This window comes from Anticarsia gemmatalis, chromosome 12 (assembly GCF_050436995.1).
Source record: "Anticarsia gemmatalis isolate Benzon Research Colony breed Stoneville strain chromosome 12, ilAntGemm2 primary, whole genome shotgun sequence".
In the NCBI taxonomy this organism is placed as follows: domain Eukaryota; kingdom Metazoa; phylum Arthropoda; class Insecta; order Lepidoptera; family Erebidae; genus Anticarsia; species Anticarsia gemmatalis.
In genome coordinates, this window is record NC_134756.1 from 1,400,462 (window position 1) to 1,425,590 (window position 25,129).

General features: G+C 41.5%; 1 protein-coding gene across 1 annotated transcript; it reads left to right on the plus strand.

Moving 5' to 3' along the window:
• The first annotated feature begins 214 nt into the window (after positions 1–214).
• shtd (anaphase promoting complex subunit 1) lies at positions 215–24,008 on the plus strand. Its single transcript, XM_076120558.1, has 25 exons — positions 215–399; positions 1,260–1,458; positions 1,929–2,255; positions 2,940–4,297; positions 4,870–5,068; positions 5,404–5,564; positions 6,126–6,845; positions 7,286–7,439; positions 8,416–8,607; positions 9,226–9,382; positions 10,152–10,304; positions 12,591–12,810; positions 13,360–13,522; positions 14,018–14,197; positions 14,714–14,899; positions 15,434–15,652; positions 16,183–16,306; positions 17,186–17,387; positions 17,767–17,880; positions 18,438–18,571; positions 19,331–19,436; positions 19,726–19,868; positions 20,368–20,782; positions 21,245–21,593; positions 22,195–24,008. Exons 1-25 carry the CDS (start codon positions 376–378, stop codon positions 22,275–22,277), a joined length of 6,282 nt encoding a protein of 2,093 aa, XP_075976673.1. The 5' UTR covers positions 215–375; the 3' UTR covers positions 22,278–24,008.
• The last annotated feature ends 1,121 nt before the right edge of the window (positions 24,009–25,129 follow it).

Genomic DNA, 25,129 nt, shown 5'->3' on the forward strand with positions numbered 1-25,129 from the left:
TTAAATATTTTTCTATAAAATATGCAATCAAAAATACCTTTATAGAAGTGCCATGCTACCATTGATTAGATAAAGATTATTTTAAGACTGGCAATGGCCGGTATCTTCGAGTATTATTGCGTATAACGGAAACCATTTAATTTTAATCTGTGGTAAAACTACAAGCGCCGGCGGCCGGTTGTCAACAGTCAAAGTCAAACTCAAAACTGACAAGCTCTGCCTTGTTACGATCAAAACGAACATCAAGTTCGTTAAAACATTGCAATTTATCGTAAAAACTCGGTGTAATATTGTATTAAAAACATATATTACGCCATTCTGAGCTCGACTGTGTGTGTTGTTAATAACTTTGTTTCAAATCTGGATGAAGATACTATGATTGCCGCGTCTGAGCCTTTGGTTAGTATGTTTTAAAAACTATGTATCCGTTGGTTTTCTTTCAAATATTTTGTGATTAAACTATGTATGTATGACTTACCTTTTAGTAGAATATATAATGTACCTTCAAAGCACTCGGTAATCCTGCTAAATCTCGACTTCCCAAATAAACAATAAATACAGGACGATTCTAGTGTAACACATTATTAATTTTATATCTTTTCATGTTTGCATCTTCTGCGTATTATATTGATGCCAGAACGGAGTTCCAGTCCTTTACAAACCACCCTGTACTCTCAAATCATATCAATGCTATAATATAAATTTTGAAAACAATATTAATTACTCCATGGGCACTAGAGTTTTAATCTATAGCTGCCAAGCACAGATCTCTTTCCAGTGCGAGTCAGAGGTGTTAAGCCACAAGATTCTTGTTGTTTCTTCTCACAAGCAACAGCTGTTCCTAAACAGTTAGATTAAAAATACTATGTTGATTTTGATAACATTTTAATACATGTAAAAAGTTTATAAAATGAAACATTTTGAATAGAATGGGTTAGGCTTGATAACCTCTGGCACAATTGGTAGTGTGTCCATCTAATGATCATGAAGTCTTTGATTCATAGGTTGGTCACAGTGCTATAAGTCTTTTCTTAGAAATTTATATTAGAATATTTCTCAATAGTAGCCTGGACTTAAGTACTGTGATACCTAAATGACAGTAGGCTCATTCCCTATTACATGTGACAAACACTGAATGATAAAACTTATTTGTATTTTAAAGGAACAAAGAAAATGCAAAGAAGATAAAGATATTTATTGAACATAAAATTATTTGTTAGTAAAGTTGTTGTTATTAATAAAAATATTGGCATTTTCAGGAGTTTGTGCCACATGGCAGAACAGTGTTAGCGCGGCACCCAGGACAAATCTACAGCAAACATAATACGTCAGCATCGGAGAACTCTCTTCTGTACAAACTAACCAACTTTGCTATCAAGGATGAAAGTCTTCTTGAGAACAAAGAAGATGAACACGAGTGGTGGTGCATCCGAGAAGTGTTTTATAGGAGTGGGGATGGTACGTTATGTTCAGTCCTTTGGTTAGACAACTGAAAACTTTTATTTACTTAAGCAAGCAGTTTGTTTGCCTGGTTTGTACAGTTATTTTTGTAAAATCTAAAAAAAAATCCACATAAATCTTCCTCTTGAATCACTCAATCAAAAAAAAAACGCAAACGTTTTTTTTTTTCAGTTACTTTTAAAGATCTGAGCATACATACAGCCCAAATATTATTATGTGGCCATCCATCTTTAAAATGTTTGTGCTAAGATTTCTTAACCTGTTTAATCGACAACCATACTTGCTATAAACATAAAAAAACAATGAGATACTAGAAATAACATTTAAATAAGGGAAGCCAGAAATGTTCATGGAATCATTAATATTTTAAATACCTACCTTCCGAACTGGCGGTTTTACTCTCTATATCATTGATTATCATTATCATCAGTATTTAAACAAAATTAATAAATTATTTAATTTTACAGATTTTGAAGAAGAACCACAAAACAAGGAATCAAAATACGATTACAATTCCGAATCGTTTCGGGCACCGAGTCGTCTCAAGAACGACTTTAACATATCAATCAAGTCCGAACTGCTTAATAGCATGAAGAAAATGGACCCGGAAGGCTTGAACTCTGCAGGGACTTCTAGAGGAGGCTCCGCAAACAGTTCTAGTAATATGTCTAAGAAATTCAACCTGAATAATGGCACTAGTAAAGGGTCTAGGAAGAAGCCTTTGAACCCAAAGACGGATTGCTCTTATGAAGAAGAGTTGTATGTGAAAGGGTGTACTGCTGTTTGGTCTAAAGGTATTAAGATTTAAACTACATAGTTAACTAGTTTTTAGCTGCGAATGCCTTCGCGTGGTTTAGTGAATCAGGACAGAATATCATACAAACATTTATTTTCTTACTCTTTCTACCTCTTTCTTTTGTGATGAGGCCGTAAATTTCATTAAAATCGGTTGAGTAGTGTAGATGTGAAAGCGTGACAGACAGACAGATAGAGTTACTTTCCCATTTATAATATGAGTAGCGATTGCTAACCCATTATCATAACAAGTTTGTAATAAATATAATTAGGGTAACCGAAGGGTAAAAACGTGACCCTATTGACTTCGCTGTCTGTCTCCCATTAGGCTGTATCTCATGAACTGTTGTAGTGTGATAATTAACATTTTCATAGGTAATGTATTTCTGTTTCTACTAAAACAACAAATACTATAGTTGGTCCATTTCCAACATGTGAACTACGTCATGCCATATTATCGGGCTCTCTCTTACACACTGTCCAATTCCTGTCGTTATTTTAACTATGTCATAGTTCGCACGTTTGTAATGGCTGGAGTATAGTTTATATCCTCTATATCTGTATGCTCACCTCAGCCTATATTTTATAGTTCTAACTATCCCGTTTTTGTATTACATATATTTACTTAGGACATATTTTAAACATAGTTACGTATGGTTAAAGGAAAATATCTTATTTTCAAGGTTTAATATCAACGCCAGCAACCAAACTGACTGACCCAGAGCACAGGGAGACGATCGCGTGTTACACCATCGACAATCCTATAAAACATGCCGCATTCTGCAACTTCCACGTAGATATTAAAAACACCATGCTTATAGATGCCTTGAACTCACAAATAGGCGATGTGAAGAAAAACATCAAGATTGAAGACACCACTGAACATATCAAAACGAAAATAATGCCCGCTATTATCTTAATAGATAGCAAATGTATGAAAGTGTACGGAACAGACGGACGGGAGTATATTACCAGTATACCTTTCCAAGTGAAAAAAGTATGGCCGATGAAATATGGAGTTTTGTTAGAAAAGGAAGCGACCACAGTGTCACAGAACTCTATGTTACCGAACTCATTTTTGAAATTTAACGAGTCACAGAACAGTACTTTTTCGAAATCGAAATCTAATTTTCCGTTTCACATGAGTAGTAAAATGCCAGCGGAATCTGTGTCTGCGTTCGACCAAGACATATCTTTACCTACATGCTTCTCAGTGACTCATCCATTAGACGAAGTGACTCCTATACTAATGAAGTCTCCATCCCAAGGCCTTCAGTATTACAACGACGGGGACTTACAAATATTGTTTGTAAGTTCCAATCCTAGCATCATACTGTTGTATGACTGGAAATTGGGCACACATTCACTTTGGAGAATCAGGCGATCTGTGAGAGATGAATGTCTATTAATGTGTCCGAACTTGAATTCGACTACTACAGTGTTCAGTCAGTCTTGTGACTATATTGGCAGTCCGATGCAAAGTCAGAGGAACTTGACCAGTTGGGCTACAGGTTTAGGCAGTCCGTATCAGTCTAAGAAGATGCCTAGTACTCCTACAATGTCTAGATCGAGAGTGAACAGTCCTATGGCTAATATGTTTCATCAGCAAGGCTTGTCACCTCACGCTTCGATAGGACAGGCGTCTTGTACATCAATGATGGCTAATACTGCGATCCAAGCGCCACCATCTTTGCCGTTATACCCTGATATTTGTTTAGATCATATCTGGACGGACAGTCAAACGATTCGTCGTGATGTTATAGAGGCACCAAGCGATACGAAAGCGTTCTTGCATACAGATTTGGTTGGACATGATTATTTATGTTTCATAGTGAAGGTGGGTGGGGTGTCTCGGTTGCAAATATTGAGGTTGCAACGTTCCCACTCACATGGACAGATGTGTAAGACTAATTTGATGGTGGGTGCTGTGTCTACGGTGCTGGCTAAAGATGCTGTTGTGATGGAACATCTTAACATGATAGCTCTTATAGATGAAGCTGGGAACATTATTTTGCAGTCTGGTAACAGTGTTGTTGGGAAGGTGAGTGTTATTTATTATGTAGTATATAGTATCTAGAGTTTATAAAACCAACATAGTGTTTCTTTGTACTTATGAAACTAATTATGACACTTGAATTACTGCATTTCATCTTCAAAACTTTGACTTTAACAAATATTGTCATACCCATTACTGTCCCAGCTCTAGGCAGGCATCTCTTCCCGAACGAGAGAGGGGTTAGGCCTTGGACCATGCTGGCCAAGTAGAGGTTGAGGACTTTGCATGCCCTCAAGAAATATAGTAATAACATTCTAAAAGTAAAAATAAAATACAACAGGCACTGATGACACACAAAATACTAAACTTAGCACACAAGATACGGAACATAACATTTTCAAAATCAAAATCAAATCATTTATTCTTTAGCAGCGTCTTGACTGAGCGAACAGCCTCGCGAGACAATATCTCGGTCCCGCTCATTTCGATCTGAAAGAAAACAGACCTAGATATTGCTATTTAGGTTAAATATTGACACTTATGATAGTTGTTACAATGACTGAATCTACCACTAGCTCAGGAAAGGGGTAGAGTCTTATAATATACTTGTTCCATAGGTACACGTGGGCGGAGTCCTGGCGCGTCTCATCGACTCTCCGTACACGAAGCGCGCGACCTTCCAGTCACCGTTCCCCCGCCGCAGCAGTCTTCTACCGAGCAGGGTCAACGACGCCACGTTTGATGACTCAGCGCTACACCTCTTGTCACCAGTTCCACACTCGTCAGCTTCACGATTGGAACAGAAAGAAAGCTTAGGTATGTGTGAATACAGTTCATATTACATTTTCCACTAATTACGCATATTCTTCATTAATTCGTGGTCAACCCAGTGTCATGGTCATCGAGCCGATTAAAGGCCTTTGACATGGCTTAACGACTGTTATTTTAATTGACAACAACCGGGACTTTCTCCGTGCCCTCTGAAGCATGGAGACGCCCATTTCAAATACTACTATCCGGTCACCCGTCTATGGAATGATCGCGCCGAGGTTTGCTTAACCCAGACATCGTTTACCGACCGGTGAGCGCAACTCACTATGAGCGAAAAAAGCGTGATATTATGTATGTGTATCATGTATGTATGTTCCCAGGTCTGTGTGGTCTATGCGACGCGGCCGGCAACCGAGTGACGTTGCAGTTCGAGGCCGGTGCCATGTACCGCATCAGTCTGCCGCCGCTCACCTGCGCCACGCTCGTCACTCGCTGCTACTCCGCGCTCAGGGCTATACTACCTAAAGATGTCACTATGCAGGTAATATTCACATAAAAAACGTAACAGTCAGCCCGTGACCACGGTCGATGTAATTCGATCGAAACGTCGGGTGAACAAATAAGGTATTCTAACCTTAAATTTTCATTCGCGTTTAAGACCCGTTGCATTATAATACTATGTAAAAAAACATTATTCTTTTTATAATTATTTTGTCAAAGAACTCCTGAAAAGCTTGCCTTGTTTTCATAGTTCCTAGAAAATTTTGGAAATACAATAGAATAGTTGACTACCAGTCAAATTCAATCAGCTACTCTTTATGAAATGTCATAAACTCATTTTAGTATTGAAATACGATATAGTGACCTCACATGCTTGAATTTTCGTTGGGTATAATGTTTCAGTGTGTAAATTAATTAATTACATCATTATAACAAAAAAAATACATAGCATGATCATTTTGGAAGAACGTTTTACTAGTCCAAGTTTAATAATTTTTCGTTAACCCAGTCGAATACGGTACAACTTTGATTCAAATAGCAATAATTTCGAACGTTAGTCGTTTTCTAGAATTTCAAAATCTGACTCCACGCTTCTACCCAGGTCATAATCAAATGGTACGGAGTCCGCAACGCGCCCGGCACACAAGACTTAACTCCCGAAGAAGAATGGTCAATGTTCTCGAACCTTCTGCTCTCACTCATCGGCTACGACGTGGAGAAACTGAACAAACAGACAGACGACAATGACCCGCAAGAGGTCGCCACTAAGAAACAAAGGGCTTCAAGTGACGGGACCCAGGATGACTGGGAATATTTACTCAACTCCAAAATGCATAAAGCTATAGGAAGCTCTCTAACTCTACTCAAACTATCTGTGCCTAACTCCGATAGCTATAAAAAACGCCGATCAAGTGACGATTCAGTAAAACCTTGTCAATTCAATACGAATTCTCTCTTATTCCCTTATGTTCTACAAGTCTTATATTCCCTACATTTGGTCTACGAAGAAATGAAACTTAACACTTTGTTGTGTAATAATTTGAAACCATTATCGAGTTTCTTATATCAAGTGGCCAAAGATTTGAAACTGGACGCTTACGTGAACCACTATTGGTTAGACTTTCCTACTGAATTGAATTTAGAATATGAAGAAGAATCTCAGATAAGTGAGGGTAGTTTAAAAAAGTTGTGTGAGCCGGCGTATTTTAGCAAAGATCCACCTAATATATATGGTTATTTGAACGCCATGTTGAAAGATAATGATGTTGGATACTATCCGTATTTGGCTGATGTTAATAATATGTCCAGGGATATTATTGAGGTGAGTTTTCGTTTTTAAATAAAACTTTAGTTATGAGATTTCTTTACTTCTTCTTATGGTACGATTAGTGTTCAACCAAGTGTCATAGTTGTTTAAGCCACCCGAAGGCCTTTGACTTAACGTCTGTTATCGTAGTAAATAATATAATTAGTAAATATTTTTTCCCTGCCCTCCGAAGCACGGAGACTCCCAGTTCAAATACTACTATGCGGTCACCCATGTATGGAATGGCTGCGCCTAGATAGTTAAAATTTCAATTTCAAGGAAATTTAAAACAGCATATGATTAAAAATAGACAAACACTAATCAGACAGAAACTAAAAGACTGACATAAAAAAATTACAGTAACTTACACAAGGTTTATTAGTAAGACTGTAAACATATAGGAGTAAAGTTGCACAAAAGTAACAAATTAGTATAAAAACCTGTATTTATTTCAGATTCTCACAATAGTGGGTTGTGGGGGCAGCGCGGGGATACAGACGATATCCCACCGGGACACTATGACGGCCAGCAGTACTCCGCGCGCCAGGAGAGACCCGCAGAACTACTCGTCACCTTACTGCCAAGCTGTTATTACTGCGGTGGAAAAAGGTACGACTTTAAGTAACTTGAGATATCTTATTTTTTCAATTGGGTACTTGACTATCAGTCAAATCAGTTTCGCTTAATGAAATGTCAAATACACATTTGAATTTAGAAACACGGTGTACTGACGTCACAGTTTCGTATTTTCATTGGTATGTCTAATGAAATATTTCACTCTGTAATAATTACAACTAGGGAATGCAATCCCGACTCGAGATCGTCAACTCGAGATCCCTCGCGATCAGAAATATCAATCCCGCGGGATCCCGAGATTTTCGGGATCCCGTCCAGTTAGTAAAAATAATACGATTAAAACGGCTTGTTTAATGTAATATGTGTGTGATAGTGTGGTGAATGCAATAAATTATTATTTGAAAGAAATAAAAGCCTTTATTTTTGAATACTTATTACTAACAACGTAATATAATTAACAGGTGTAATAACATGAACATAATCAAAAAGTAGGTGTAGCTTCAGGAGATCAAAATAAAAAGTAATCACATGGCATTTTGAAAGTAGCCTCTTAATAAACAAAGTGTATCAATAGTACGATCTTCTAATCAGCATCTTAAGTCTATTGCAATGTAGCCAGCTGCTGAAAATGCCCTCTCCGACAATCCCGAACGGGATCTCGTCATATTATGCTTCGGGATTGATCCCGAAAAAATACACGGGATCTCGCGAGATCGGGATCCCGCGAGATCGGGATTGCATTCACTAATTACAACCTTTTACGAGAACAAGTTTCATAATTTTTCGTTAACCCAGTCAACTACCAAAATAATTTAGGTATAATGGGATTCTGGGATATATGTATGTAGAGCGGGACTGTTGGTCAGTTGGTGAAGGCTGCAGTGGCTCGGTTACGTCGGGATCACATGTCCGAATTTTTCTATTCAACGATCTGACCATGATCCATATAGACATTCGTATGGACATTCCGGACTTAAAAGAAATATCATTATTGTCTTTTATTTTCCAGGTATAACTCACCGTGAGATAGACAGCCTGCCCCCCGCGCTAGGCCTGCTCATCCTCACGATATTATCTCGGTGCAAGTGCTCGCCGCCGGCCGACTGGCCCCCGGAAGCATATACCCTCGTCATGAGGGAAGACCTGGCGCACCAAGCAGAAGTCATCCACGCTATGAACGATGCACATGATTATATGGAATGTAAGTATCTTACTCGAAAACTGCTGAGCTATTCTTTGTAAGGTTTTTGTTAATAAATTTAAATAAATCTTACCCATTAATTCCCTTCCCGTAATGAGGGAGGGGTTAGGCCTTGAGTCCACCACGCTGGCCAAGTGCGGGTTGGGGACTTTGCATGCCCTCAATAAATGTATTAAACAAATTTTAGGCATGCAAGGTTTCCTCACGATGGTTTTCTTCACCGTTGGAACAAGTGATAATTATTTCTAATACACCCATAACTTCGAAAAGTCATTGGTGTGTTGCCTCGGGTTCGAACCTGCAATCACTTGCGTGGAAGGTATTATTATTGGAAATTAGTTTTTTTCAACTGTAATATGATTATATTCATTGATTCAAAATGTATGATTAAATGAAATGTAATTAAATGAATGAATAAATAATTAAACTAATGTTTAATTTATGAAAAGCAAACTGCCTCGTAGTCCGCGGTTGTGTATACTACACGGATCAATAATACTTTACTCGACCCGGAAGTCGACCTCAAAACCTCATGATCAGCAGCAGATACACTACCGACTGCGCCACGGAGGCACTACGTACATATTTTCTATTATAAAAAATGTTTGCTCCATACAGATATAGCAATGGAAGTGTTAGAGAAAGACACCGTATATACGATGGCGAAGCGCAAGGTGCTACTAGCGCGGGCGAACCCGGAGGACGCTGACGTCATCACCGGCTGTGAGAACCTCAACACGCAGCTACTCACTCTGCTGTACCCTAGGGATCATAGGTATGTGAATATTGCTAGTAATTTATCAAAATCTAAAATAGTACTTTTTGCTAGAGTATGTATGTATGTTTGTTTGTTACTCTTTCACGAAAGAACCACTGGACAGATTTTAATAAAACTTTTTATTTCGCGTGCAGAAGCGCATTACTCACTTCTGCTTGCGACTTTGTCCGCGTGAAAATTTATTCGTTAATCCAGGTTATAAATTATCTGTGTACTAAATTTCGTCCAAATAATTCAGTCTAGTAGCTTCTTCGTAAAATAATAACAAACATACACACCTACATCCTTCTTCACAAACTCTCTTATTAGTAGGATGTTATACCCTAATAAATCGACACGTTGATATTTTGAATTTTAAGCATCATATTTTTTTAAGTCAAGTCAAATTTTTATTTCATAAAATTTTTAACAAGTATTTGAAACTAGCTGACCCGCGCAACTTTGCTTGCGTCACTTAACAGAGAATGGGTCATTATTATCCCCGTTTTTGTAACATTTTTCGATGCTACTCCGCTCTTAATGGCCGTAGCGTGATGTTATATAGCCTAAAGCCTTCCTCGATAAATGGACTATTCAACACAGAAATATTTTTTCAATTCGGACCAGTAGTTCCTGAGATTGGCGCGTTCAAACAAACAAACAAACTCTTCAGCTTTATAATATTAGTATAGATTGTCCTAGTATTATTAATCGGATTAATCCACTACCGTTTTGGAAAAGCTCTTGAGAAGAAACGGCTAGATACTCACGGTACATATTATTACAGAATGATGGAAGTGATAAACCTGCTTCAGTCATCTATACCGGTGACTATCAAGCTGACGCAGCGGCCCGAGGTGTCTGACCACGACTTCATAGAGGAACAAGACAAGTACTTGTACGCTATCAGTACTAGGACCATGGCGCTGCCTATCGCTAGGTGAGTTAACTACATCTTACGGCTAAATATGAAACTAATTATGAGTAGTAGAAAATCATATGAATATTAAAATCATTTCTAGTTAATTTAGTCCAGTAACTTAGTAGCAAGAATCACTGCATATACGATTTAATTAGATTACAATAGTAAATTTTAGTTATTAAAGATAAAGTAGTCGTATTCAATAAGCCACTGTCAGCTGCATAAGCTTGTGGGTCTATGATCTAAATTCAGAATTTCGTAAACGGAGGTTACAGTGTTAGATTAGTAAGAGATAAAAATCGCTTGGGAAACGCAAATAGCGCGCGCTGCCGGGCGCTGTTGGCTGTAAGGCCCGAAACTGTTACACGGCGCCCGCGTGTGCACGTAGTGTGAGGCGAGCACGCGTGCACGCCTGGACGTTGCCGGAGGGCCGCAACGGGGCGCGTCGAGGGGACCAGATTATTCCGCATTATTACACGTTAAGGGCCTCGGTGCACGCGCTACGGTTGCCCGCGCGGGTGTCTACAACGGAGCACTTTATATGAGACCAAAGGTCACTTCACGCGCTGCGGCGTGGTACGCGATGGACCGTCTGAGACAGTAGTACACCTGTGTGTGTGTGCGAGGCGGCAGTACACGTGTGTGTGTGTGCAGGGGCATGTGCACGCTGCGCACGGTGCCGTGCAGCGCCACGGAGGCCGTGGAGGTGCCGCGCGTGTGTGTGTGTGTGTGTGAGGCGGCAGTACACGTGTGTGTGTGTGCAGGGGCATGTGCACGCTGCGCACGGTGCCGTGCAGCGCCACGGAGGCCGTGGAGGTGCCGCGCGTGTGTGTGTGTGTGTGTGAGGCGGCAGTACACGTGTGTGTGTGTGCAGGGGCATGTGCACGCTGCGCACGGTGCCGTGCAGCGCCACGGAGGCCGTGGAGGTGCCGCGCGTGTGTGTGTGTGTGTGTGAGGCGGCAGTACACGTGTGTGTGTGTGCAGGGGCATGTGCACGCTGCGCACGGTGCCGTGCAGCGCCACGGAGGCCGTGGAGGTGCCGCGCGTGTGTGTGTGTGTGTGTGAGGCGGCAGTACACGTGTGTGTGTGTGCAGGGGCATGTGCACGCTGCGCACGGTGCCGTGCAGCGCCACGGAGGCCGTGGAGGTGCCGCGCGTGTGTGTGTGTGTGTGTGAGGCGGCAGTACACGTGTGTGTGTGTGCAGGGGCATGTGCACGCTGCGCACGGTGCCGTGCAGCGCCACGGAGGCCGTGGAGGTGCCGCGCGTGTGTGTGTGTGTGTGTGAGGCGGCAGTACACGTGTGTGTGTGTGCAGGGGCATGTGCACGCTGCGCACGGTGCCGTGCAGCGCCACGGAGGCCGTGGAGGTGCCGCGCGTGTGTGTGTGTGTGTGTGAGGCGGCAGTACACGTGTGTGTGTGTGCAGGGGCATGTGCACGCTGCGCACGGTGCCGTGCAGCGCCACGGAGGCCGTGGAGGTGCCGCGCGTGTGTGTGTGTGTGTGTGAGGCGGCAGTACACGTGTGTGTGTGTGCAGGGGCATGTGCACGCTGCGCACGGTGCCGTGCAGCGCCACGGAGGCCGTGGAGGTGCCGCGCGTGTGTGTGTGTGTGTGTGAGGCGGCAGTACACGTGTGTGTGTGTGCAGGGGCATGTGCACGCTGCGCACGGTGCCGTGCAGCGCCACGGAGGCCGTGGAGGTGCCGCGCGTGTGTGTGTGTGTGTGTGAGGCGGCAGTACACGTGTGTGTGTGTGCAGGGGCATGTGCACGCTGCGCACGGTGCCGTGCAGCGCCACGGAGGCCGTGGAGGTGCCGCGCGTGTGTGTGTGTGTGTGTGAGGCGGCAGTACACGTGTGTGTGTGTGCAGGGGCATGTGCACGCTGCGCACGGTGCCGTGCAGCGCCACGGAGGCCGTGGAGGTGCCGCGCGTGTGTGTGTGTGTGTGTGAGGCGGCAGTACACGTGTGTGTGTGTGCAGGGGCATGTGCACGCTGCGCACGGTGCCGTGCAGCGCCACGGAGGCCGTGGAGGTGCCGCGCGTGTGTGTGTGTGTGTGTGAGGCGGCAGTACACGTGTGTGTGTGTGCAGGGGCATGTGCACGCTGCGCACGGTGCCGTGCAGCGCCACGGAGGCCGTGGAGGTGCCGCGCGTGTGTGTGTGTGTGTGTGAGGCGGCAGTACACGTGTGTGTGTGTGCAGGGGCATGTGCACGCTGCGCACGGTGCCGTGCAGCGCCACGGAGGCCGTGGAGGTGCCGCGCGTGTGTGTGTGTGTGTGTGAGGCGGCAGTACACGTGTGTGTGTGTGCAGGGGCATGTGCACGCTGCGCACGGTGCCGTGCAGCGCCACGGAGGCCGTGGAGGTGCCGCGCGTGTGTGTGTGGGGTCGCTGGCGCGGGCGCGGCGCGGGGAGCGAGGCGCCGCCCGCCGCGTGGCCCGCCTTCCACAACGGGGCCGCCGCGGGGCTCGCGCTCGTGCCCATCTCCGGCTTCACCATCGACTCCGAGTGGGTCATCTACAACAAACCGCGGGTGAGTGACGTCATTCCCATCTATACTGTGCGATTAGCTCTTACATCGACGAGTGCCAACGTCGATACTATAAGTTTCTGTGTAATGTGTAACCGAAGGTACGCTCGATCGACGCACGTGACAAACGTCAGTGTATGAGCAAAGTAAGCCATACGGAGCATTAATCTTCGATGCTCTACGATGATGATTTTTTTTCTTAGTTGATGGTGCGAGTACCTTCTGCTGTGCTATGTTGCTGCTGTGAATTTAACCAAAGCAATGTACTGGGCTATTCAATAGTTTTATGCTGGGAAATGGGATACACAACGCATTATACCCCGGGCTACGAAAGCGAACCAAACGAGTAACATTAGGGCTTGCTATACACATATTCGGTTCGGCAAAATTACCGAATACCGAGTTTTGTCTTGTGCCGATCGGGTTCATCTTCACATATACGGCTAGGCCGATTTATGCCGAATCAAGGCCGAGTTATACCGAATCAAATATGTGTGCAGCAAGCCCAACCGCCAATTTTATTTTTTTTGTAAATTCATTTTTACCTACTAGGGTACAGCAGAGATGTCGACGGAGCACGCAGGATTTCTGATGGGGCTCGGCTTGAACGGCCACTTGCGTGATATGCCCTTCATGAATATATACGAGTACCTCGTCAAGTGCAACGAGATGATCAGCGTGGGACTGCTACTGGGCTTAGCTGCTACATATCGAGGTAGGTCTATTATATTAAAATCGAAAAAAAATTGTCAATACCAGTTTTAACGAAATGCCTACACTTATCGCTTTCTAATTTTTCATCTTTTTCATTATAATGGTATGTCCTTTTTCATTAATGTCCCACTGCATTGCATTGGGCAAGGGTCTCTTCCCGTAATGAAGGAAGGTTTTGACCTTAAGTCCATCACCATTGACACTTTATAATCAATCAATGTATAATAAACTCTTTCGTTACTGACTGTCTGTTAGACAACGCAAAGCCGAAACTACTGAGCGTAGAAAGTTGAAATATGAAAATTCCTTAGGAAGTTTATAGGAGCACTGAGAAAGGATTATTAAAGCCCTCTCCCCACCCGGCTGAAGAAGAAAAAGAGGGGAAAAATTTTATATGAAAGACCAGCATTAAAAACGTGAAAACTAGTTTCCAAGCCGCCGAAGACGCGGGCAGCCGCTGGTATAATTTGCATACTTATACCATCGATTTAACCAGGTACCATGGACGTGCAAGCGACTAAAATGATGAGCATCCACTTGGAGCCGCTCCTGCCGCCCACTTCCATCGAGCTGGATATTCAACAGAACATCTTGGTAGCTGCCTTACTTGGTGTCGGACTCATATACCAAGGGACTGCACATACGCACTATTCGCAAGTGCTGTTGCATGAAATAGGTGAGTTTTGCAATCCTAAAACTGGTTGGTATCTTGATTAGATTAGATTACAATGTCTTTCTGCAATATACTAATAGGGTAGTTAAAGAAAAACTTACTACTACTATTATTTTTACTACTATTATTTTTTTGTAAATTATGTTAAATTTTATTTTCTGCGAATTTGACGTCACTATGTCTTATTTTTGTACTTTAATGTGTTTTTCACATTTAAGAGTAGCTGATAATTGTACTTACGTAAATAAAATACTTGCACTTGAATAATATGACAATAGATGAAGTGGGCGATATTGTTCGATTTCCAGGTTGTGCCCTAGAGAGCACCTTAAAACCATAAATCCTGCGCCTGATCTTTCACTGGTCGTGACTGATTCCATTCCATCGCAATATTATCATAATAAGGAAATAGCGAGTGTACCTGTGTACTGTGCTTTCACACAGTTATGTGGTTGGTTGGCTTCCGCTGGCTGGTAGCTGAATACCAGCTACAATATTAAGGAACGTGATTGTTGACAGGCAAGCCGCCAGGGCCGGAGATGGAGAACTGCGTGGAGCGCGAGGGGTACGCGCTGGCGGCGGGGCTGGCGCTCGGCATGCTGTGTGCGGGCGCCGCCGCCGCCGGGAACAACACCGCCTCGCTCACGCAGCTGGCGCACAAGCTCAGGACCTACATGCTCGGCGGTGATAAACATCCACTTACCGGTATGTACATTTAAATAATCTGGTCTATTGTATTACTACTAGCGGACACGGCAAACGTTGTTTTGCCATATAAATTTAAAAAAAAATTGTGTCCCTTCGGAGTATGAAAAATAGATGTTGGCCGATCTGTATCAGACCTACTCAATTTTTGTTAACCTGTACTGTCCCATTGTTGGGCAAAGGTCTCCCCCAAAATCTTCCATCGGTCCCGGTCAACGGCTATCTCACGCCAATCCTCCAGATAGATTCCAAGTCATCGCTCCAACGTTTTCGTGGCCTACCTCGACGTCGTCGGCCCTCAGGCGTCCATTCGGTCACGATTCTTGCCCACCTATCTGGATGCATCCTGATGATGTGTCCTGCCCAATCCCATTTTAGCCGCGCAGCCTTAGTGCCCACATGTTAAAACTACTCAATATGCTTACAAAATTTCACGAGAATCGGTCAAGCCGTTTCGGAGGAGTACGGTAACTTACATTGTGACATGGATATTTTATTCCTAATGACTTTATCTAATCACTGCCACTTACTCAGGTTCTCAAAAAGAGAAGTACAAGCAAGGCTCGTTCGCGGTGCGCGAGGGTGCGACCGTGAACCTGGACGTGACGTCACCGGGCGCCACGCTGGCGCTGGGCCTCATCTACCTGCGCTCCAGCAGCGCGGCGCTGGCGGCCTGGCTCGAGCCGCCGCGCACCGCCTACCAGCTCGACTTTGTGCGACCCGACCTGCTCATGCTGCGGATCATTGCTAGAGGTACATCGCTTTATATTAAAACCCTATTTAACATCATATTCGACATCTTTTCGTTAAAGGACAGGTTCTTAAAGAAAGAATATACGAAAAAAAATGCTATCTATTTTTTTTTCTAAAGTCGTTGTGATAGCCGAATGGTTTAAGTTGGCACCTCCCACGCAAGTGATTGCAGGTTCGAACCCAAGGCAACTATTATGTATTAGAATTAATTATCACTTGCTCTAACAGTGAAGGAAAACATCGTGATGAAACCTTTCATGCCTAAAAATGAATAATACATTTATTGAGGGCATGCAAAGTCTCCAACCCGCACTTGGCCAGCGAGGTGGACTCAAGGCCTAATCCCTCTCCCTCGTTTGGGAGGACACCCCTGCCCTACAGTGGTACAGTAATGGAATAAAAATAAAAAAATCGTAATACGAGAGCGAATTTATGTCCTGCGACACTTGTCGCAAGTGACATTGACGTGAGATGTTGCCGAACTTCACAGGAAAGTAAAGTGTATAAATGAAATATACTGTTGTTCACAGGTCTTGTGTTATGGGACAGTATAGAACCGACCGAAGAATGGGTTGAGAACCAAGTGCCTGAGACGATCAAGCCGTACTGCTTCGTCAAACCAGTTGAAGACAGCATCGATTATGAGGCTATGAAGTAAGTGACATTCTCACTAACGCGATATAGTATAATGCGCCATTTAATTTGTCGTATCACATTTGTTGATTTGGAACAATTAAATTGAAAACAGTAACTTTGAACCAGTTTTAACTCAGGTGCTAGTTTCGTATTAAAGTGCAGTTTGTGATTGGCTCAAATCTGAATTGATCGAATTGGATTCTGTCGGGACGAAGGCTTACTACACACATAATATTCGGTACGCAATATTTATCTAACAACAAAACTAACTCGACTCACTTGTTTGGCTTGTACCGATCGGGTTCATCTCCACATATTCGGTTTTGCTGCCCGGTTTGGCCGATTAAAACCGAACCGAGTATGGGTGTAGAAAGCCTAAAGCTGAATGAACGTCCATATTTTCTGGCGGTGGACGTTCGGCTTAAAGGCGGCGGTTCGCAAGTGAGATCGAGACATGAAACTGGATACAGGTGGTAAGTAGAGTGACGGTCGCGGTCTCATGTATCGGTCTCCTGTCTCTGTCGCGCTTGGACCGCCGCCTTAAGGCTACGGGCGACTACAGGTATGAATGAGTCTGCAAGTTTTTTATTAAACCCCAACGCAAAAAGAGGGGTGTTATAAACTTGACGTGTCTGTCTGTCTGTGGTATCATAACTCTCGAACGGATGCAGTGATTTCAATTTAGTTTTTTTATATTAAAGGTGATTTATGTGCGAGTGTTCTTACACATGTTTGATGACAATCGATTGAGCCGTTTAAAAGTGGTAAAGGTGAAAGTGGGGAGACTAACTGAATGTCTACTAATATACTCGGACGGGAACTCGAATAGGTTTTTTTTAAAGGTAAATTAAGTTGTTGTGTCGGGAGTATTTTAAAATTATTAAATAACTTCTCCAGTCAAGCGTACTGCAACATAATCGCGGGCGCGTGCTTCGCCATGGGGCTGCGCTTCGCGGGCTCGGGCGACGAGGAGGCGCGCGACACGGCGCTGCACTACGCGCGCCTGTTCATCGCCGTGGGCGGCAAGAGCGTGGCCGAGCTGGCGGGCCGCTCCACGCTCGAGGCGTGCATGTGCGTGTGCTTGCTGGCCGCCGGGATGGTGAGCACTTTATAACATTACGAATGTAGAGCAGAAACTTGAATAGTTATATTATTTAATGTCCTCATGTCTTTGTCCTAATTATTGAAGTTACACAATTAATCTGTCGACTTTCGACGTTATTCGTGCGATAGCTCACTATATCGATATTGATATTACTTTTTTATTAGTGTACTGTATTAAAAAAAATCTGATAAAAATCTGTTAAACCTTATTAAATAAATTATAAATAAATAAATGCAGTTCAGTTGTTTAGCTGTGGGTGCCAGAAATACAGATTGGTGGAGCTTTCGCATTTATAATATAAGTAGTTACAGATTGTATGGAAGATGTTTACAACTTTTGAACAAGTATATTATTAATTTTATCTGTGTCGCAGGTGATGTGTGGTCGCGGCGACCTGGACGTGCTCCGTATATGTCGCAGACTGCGAGCCCGCACGCCGGCACACGCCCCGCACCCCAGCGCCCCGCCACTCACACACGGCGGACAGGTAACACTATCAAATTTAAGATAACCTTTGTTAATGCTTATTTACAAGTTTTAGAAATGATTAAAACTTTCATATGCACTTCTTCTTATATCTTTGTAACCTTGTGTTCTAAGTGATAGCGTCAGCGTTAGATAGCAAAAACATCGCTTTAAGTCATAAAAAATCGATTGCATCGTAATTTTAGGATTGTTAATTAAATATGATAGTAAACCTTTGATATGAACCGATTTTTACGTGACCTCCGAATCACACACAGCTACCACTAAGCCGCCTAAATACGAATGCGCGCGCGCTTAATAAAATTCACTTTTTAGTGATGCCTCCAAACAATGGCGACATCATAATTTATTCACTTTCGCGTTGCCTGTTTATATAATAGGATACGGGAATTAAAGCGAACATGCATTTTACCTTGAAATGCCCGACGTTTCGGCGCAGGTTACACTGGCCGTGATCGCAGCCATGCCAGGTCATCGTGGATATGACCGGGACAGATGTACGCACAATACATCACAATACAAAAGTGTACTTTATTTTACTAATATTTTATTTGACAGATGGCAGTGCACTGTACAATAGGCCTGCTATTCTTGGGCGGAGGTCGCGCCACACTCAGTACTACACCGACCGCAGTGGCAGCGCTCTTAGCTGCCTTCTTTCCCAAATTCCCTACACACAGCGAGGATAATAGGTAAGAAGATTATGTTCAAGACGTAGGTAGAGGTGTATAAAATATACCCACGTTTTGCTACGAGCATTGGCAAAATATTTGTCACATATACTAGGGAGAGGAAGTGATAAATATCAATTTGCTAAGGCTAGTAAATTTCATAATGCTTTCTGTAGCTAAAACAAAAATCGAAGGGGCAATTAATATTGCCCGCGAAAGCCATTGCATTTAATAAGGAGAGAGCCTATTGTCGAATATGGCAATTAATGAGCTCGCCTTCTTGTGGCGAAAATGTTGACAAACTTTACAACTATTACGAATGTTCATAATATTAGGTCGGGGAAAAAGTCTTCGCATTATAGTATGTATGAACTTGTAATAAAATCTTTTTGGCTTCAAGAATCACAAATGAGTACGCGGTACATAAGGTTTCTTTCAGTGAGCTTGTGAGGTACCCAAATATCGAGCTTTTTAGTGTAGAGAAAAGATTTTATCACAAGTTCATACATACTATAATGCGAAAAGACTTTTTCCCCGACCTAATACGTAATAGTAATATCCACGCTAATATTATGAATGTAATTGTATACTTTTTTGCTCCTTCAAACTCCGGAATGATTTGAATATATAATTTGGTATTGTCATAGATCATCTAGGAAAATAAAATAAGGTACTATGTGGACAGAGCCGCGTATATAGACTAGTATTTACATTCATAACATAAAAATATGTAAGATGTTACATTAACAATGAAAATAAGATTACTTATATTTTTGACAGGTATCATCTTCAAGCGTTCAGACATCTATACGTGTTAGCAGTAGAAGCTAGACTCATTCTACCCAGAGATTTGGGCACTGAGAAACTATGCTACGCACATATACAGGTAAATACGTACTTTATACAAAATTATAAAAAATATGTTGTAAATATTTTGTTAGTAGTGTTAGTAAAAAACAAATGTGGGAAAATTAACAGACTTTACGTTCAAAATAACATTTGATAACTTACGTGACGCAGTGATAAAGAAGTTGTTAAAGATGGTTTAGGTACTATGTCACTACCATAGCATCAAAGGGTCGTGGGTTCGATTCCCGCGCAATACATATATTAAAATTTGTGTGATCTACAAATAGTTGAGTTTTCTTTGTTCAGGAAAGGTTTTTTTTCTCTAGGTGATAGATCTACAAGGCACGGTTAAAGAAATGAAGGCACCCTGTATAATACCAGAGTTGAGTACACTGAAGGAGGTAAAGATCAATGACCCTCGCTACTGGCCCATCACCTTTCAGAGGGATAGGAACTGGGACCAACTCAAGTGAGTATAAACCATTATTATGTCTATATCGCAATAGTTAACATGCGAAGTGGAGGCGCTCATAGCCAGTTGTGCACACCGGTCGATAATCGATCTGTGAGTGAAGCAACCGGTGGCGCGGTCATCCTTTAGATGGGTGACCGCTTAGTGGTATTAAAACTGAGCGTCTCCGTGCTTCAGAGGGCACGTAAAAAGTCGGTTCCGGTTGTTGTCGATAAAGATAACAGTCGTTAAACCATGTTAAAGGCCTTTCAGGCGGCTTGAACAACTTTGACACTAGGTTGACCACGAACTAAACAATAAAATAACCGCTTCAAATTGTAATTCTCAATTAAAAAGAGTGGCCAGGAGTTACTTGCCAGCTCTTCTCATTGGCCCTACCTTTCGAACTGGCGGTAAATTCACTCTGTATCATTGACTATCATAAGTGTCAGCATTTGACCTAAATTAATAAATGATTTGATTTTGATTTGAAAGAGTTACAAAATTAAATTTTCAGAACATTTCTCGACTACACATGGTGTATAGACATAAAGCCGCGCGCGGGCTGTCTCTCCTACATCGACGACCCACAAGGTTTCCTCACAATACTAGCGCAGTCTCTAACCCTCGAGAAAGCCAACATATGGTCCACGACCGCAGACAACATAGAACTCTTTACCAACGACGATAAAATACGAAATTTCGTTAAACAATACTTACTGAATGATGCAACTACAAACATTTGCGCTGATTGTCTCATAGAAGTGAAGAAGAAGAAAGGTTTTAAAGAAGCTGGTCTGAATAGGCAGTGTATGTGCAGGAAGTATACCAAAGAGGAGAGAGAACATTTACAAACGTTGTCTATGGTTACATATGAATGTTTGGTTAAGGATATCTTGTGTGCGCTGCCGATTTGGACCACGTTTTTGAAGGTGAGTCGAAAGTTCTGATTTAACTCTTGAATTATGTCTAATTTTGTGTTCTTCTGGTTCGATTCCCGATTCAGGCAAAGTATTAGAATATTTCTTAATAATAATCCGGAGTTTGGTAACGTTACCGGTAAATGAGGCGCCAGTTGCTGTCAACGATCGGTAAACAATCTGTAGGTTAAGCAAACCTTGGCGCGATCATTCGATAGATGGGTGACCGCAAAGTAATATTTGAACTGGGCGTCTCCTCGCTTCGAAGGGCACGTAAAACGTCGGTCCCGGTTGGTGTCATTTAAGATAACAGTCGTTAAGCCACGTCAAAGGCCATCGTGCGGCTTGAACAACTTTGACACTAACTTGACCATTAACCATACAATAAGAAGAAGACCGGTAAATGGCAATAGGTGGTTCAAAATATGCAAAAGAAAATAATATAATTACTGTAATAAATTTTATTTTTCACAGATAATAAAAACAATGAAACCAGAGCCTTCAACATACAATATATGGCAAATAAAGCTCCTTCTATCTCAAATAGAAAACCACAACAAAAGAATCATGAACGAAATGAAAATCGACGGCCAAGACACACAGAACGAACCGCTAATATCAAGTGAATTCACTCTAGCTATAAAGCAAAAAGTATCTAACATATTTGATACTTGGGAAGCTAAACTCGTACCTTATTTAAGGAAGTATCTTGGACTGCCGAGTAGTAGGAAAATAAGTAGTTGTGAAGACGAAATTAAGAAGATTTTGGCTGGTTTCCTTGTCTACCATGATCTGCCAAAGAGTGGTTTGATGGATGTCGTAGGTAAGTTGTTTGTTTAACTACTAATATGTATTACAAAATGCGAGAGTTTGCAAGTATTTGTATGTTTTTTAACTCGTCAAACCAAAAACTACTGAATGGATTTTGATGTTTCACAAACACATGTGGTTTGCACTCTTGATTACTATCATATGTGACTATTGGTCGAAGCTTGTTTCCCAGAGAATTTTATAAGTCATTATTTGGACTATGAACGAATGTCAGATATCTGCTAAATATAGCGATAGCAAATGTATCTGATATTAGCTGACCCGCGCAACTTCGCATGCGTCACATAAGAGAGAATGGGTTACATTTTTCCCCGTTTTTGTAACATTTCTTACTGGTACTCTGCTCCTGTTGGTCGTAGCATGATGTTATATAGCCTATAACTTTCCTCTATAAATAGGCCTTAATAGGCTATCCAACAGTAAAAGATTTTTTCAATTCGCACTAGTAGTTCCTGAGATTAGCGCGTTCAAACAAACAAACAAACTCTTTACCTTTATAATATTAGTATAGATTAATTATCCAAGCGTGGTGAAATCAGGTCCTAATGTTTAATTTGTACTTATGAATTAAAACTGAAAATGCTCTTTTGCAGGTGAAGACGAATTGTCAGTGCTATTGCACTTGGACAACTTATCAGTGGAAGGTCAGAGTAAGGTGTGGGAACTGGTCAGATGATCACGGCTGCCGACCAGCGGGTACGTGACGCGGTCCAAGTGTCGCGGGGACTGCGTGCACGACTGGTGTTAGTGGACTAAGTGTGGGCAACGTGGACATAGTGTGGGCAACTTAGACATAGTGTGCGTAATGTGTGGGCAACGTAGGCTAAGTGTGGGCAACGTGGGCAAAGTGTGGGCAACGTGGACGATGTGTGAACAAAGTGAGTGAATGTGCTGTGACAGTGATTTTATGGAATTCTGTGACAATTGGACCATAACATACTTGCAAAAAAAAGTTTTAAATATTGCAGATGTTAAAATAAAATATATTACCCTATCCTGTTACCTACATATTTTATCATTATCGATATAGCAGTAAGAATGTTACAGCATTTTTAATCTTCAACAAAGATTGTTTTTTGCAAACCTGTGTACATAATTACAAAGGGTTTATCATTGCTATTTATAACATATACTCTTTATAAAATAACATGCATAAATATTATCTCTGTATGTCTATAAGTCTGCCTACTCACATGAATATGTCTACGTGTTAACAGTCGCTTAAGAAATTTTGCGCAGATTATGTTTTCACTAAAAAAGTTGATTGTTAAGGCCGATTTTTTGCCTCAAAATAATTTTATTTTAAGAATAATTTGATCTTCTTGACAGATTTTCTGAACATTATAATATAACTAGCTTACCCGCGCAACTTCGCTTGCGTCACATAAGAGAATCATAATTTTCCCCGTTTTTGTAACATTTTTCACTGGTACTCTGCTCCTATTGGTCGTAGCGTGATGATATATATAGCCTATAGCCTTCCTCGATAAATGGGCTATCTAACACTGAAAGAATTTTTCAAATCGGACCAGTAGTTCTCGATATTAGCGCGTTCAAACAAACAAGTAAACAAACAAACAAACTCTTCAGCTTTATAATATTAGTATAGATTTTTAAAAATACTGTTCCATTACTGGGCATTTCATTTTGTCTCCTTACACAACAAGGGAAGGATTTGGATACCTCATTTGTTTACTCAACGCTTCGATCGACTTGCATCGCCCTGTGATGCAATCTAACCTTTATTTTCAATCGCATTGAAGACCCGTTGTATTATAAATTTATGTGTACAAGTCGCCAGAGTTTAAAATCGTTTAGGGAAGGATTTTTGAGCCTCCGTACATTTTTATATAATGTATATCTGTTAAGAAGTCAAGATTATATCTCAAATAAAATAATTTTGATGGGAAAATAGACCTTTTATTGCTTGCCTTATTAATAAATGTGGAGTAAGGTTGTACATGTATTCGGTTCGGTTCGGCTCGGCAATATTTATCGAATAACAAAATCACTTGTTCGGCTTGTACCTATCGGGTTTATGCCGCTCGGCTAGGCCGAATAATGCCGAACAGAATATGAATGTAGTAATCTGCATTAAGCCGAGGCTTACTATAGTTTAGTTTTACTATAGTTGAAATTGAAGCGCGGATTTTAATCGTTACATGTAAATCTAACAAAAGCTCAATCGCGCGGCGTAATTTTTAAGTTGTCTGTCGAACCCCTGAGAACCCCTAACCCCTGCTCTATATACTCTATATACCTACTAATATACTCCGCCGTTATTAGTAAGGCCGTAATTTAATAGTGAAGTGTTGTAAATAAATGTTACATTGTATTTGTTTGTTGTTAAGCTATTTTACGGCTATGATATTATAAGCAATGTGATTCAATAAATTTATAAACAATAGTTTTGTAGACTTATTTCGTTATTTGTTTACCTCAAATTACTTATGGAATATCGACATGTCCAAAGATAAAATGAAACGCAGCTTAAGTATCTAACATATACATTTTAGTCGAGCAATATTTTAAATCATTTGAGAACTTAGTGAGATAAGTAGTTTTTGCGAATAAGGAAACAGAATTGCAATTCCGTCTAGTTTTATATAAAAGATAATGTGTTTGGGATTACCGTATTGTAGATTTCCTTGAAAGTAAGATGTAAGTACTGAAACATGCCTCGTGTGAACTTTGTTTTGAATGACTGATAACCTACAGTGTAGGTGAAATTAACTTATATCGTGTACACAATTATCATATTAGTTATAATTATCTTAAGATTTCACGTTTAGGAATTCCCAAACAAATAACGACTGTGACGAACGAACATATCTTAAGATAACTATTTGCCTACATTGATAGATGTTTTGTTTAGTTATTTGACGCTATAATACTAGCTACTAGCTACCAAAATCTAGTAGTATAAGAAATGACAAAAAACTCACGAAAGCTTTTTTATTATATCTATGGGAGATTAAACTACCCACTACCTACGCTTTTTTTTCGTCAGGGAAACCCTTCGGGGTCTCTGTAAAGAGTCACCACCGGCTAGGTCCCCGCCGCGCTGGGACTGCGCGAACGGGATATGTGGTCTGCCGTGGAGCCCACCCTCTACCTACCCTAACGTTTTTGTATAGTATAGGTATATTAGGGTCTATGCCACTAATTTCGACACCGGGCAGCTCAATGGGACTAGTGGGAATGATCCCCCCGTCAGTCCCATTAGTCCCATGATTTTTCACATTTTTCGTTCATTCACAACTTTCTTGGAAGTATTTAAATAGCTTACTGGAATCGCTTTGAAACTATAACAGTGGTTGGATTTTTTCCTTAGCTTGATTGACAGCCCCACTGCTGGGATTGCCCAGGAATTTAAGCAAGTAAGTACCTAATATTCTTACAAATCCTTTAAAGACTAACAAACAAACAAAGAAAACGTATTTTATAACAATATTTTAAGTACTTATTCATAGTAGTAGATAGTGTAATTATTATTTCTCGTATCGTAATCAATCAGTGTTTTAGATA

What these genes read in the sequence shown, in the direction of transcription:
- shtd (XM_076120558.1), top strand. Translation starts at nt 376, where the DNA reads ATGATTGCCGCGTCTGAGCCTTTG. An exon ending in CTGTACCCTAGGGATCATAG is followed by an intron (nt 9,383 to 10,151) that starts GTATGTGAATAT and finishes ATATTATTACAG; the next exon opens with AATGATGGAAGTGATAAACC. An exon ending in ACACACAGCGAGGATAATAG is followed by an intron (nt 18,572 to 19,330) that starts GTAAGAAGATTA and finishes TATTTTTGACAG; the next exon opens with GTATCATCTTCAAGCGTTCA.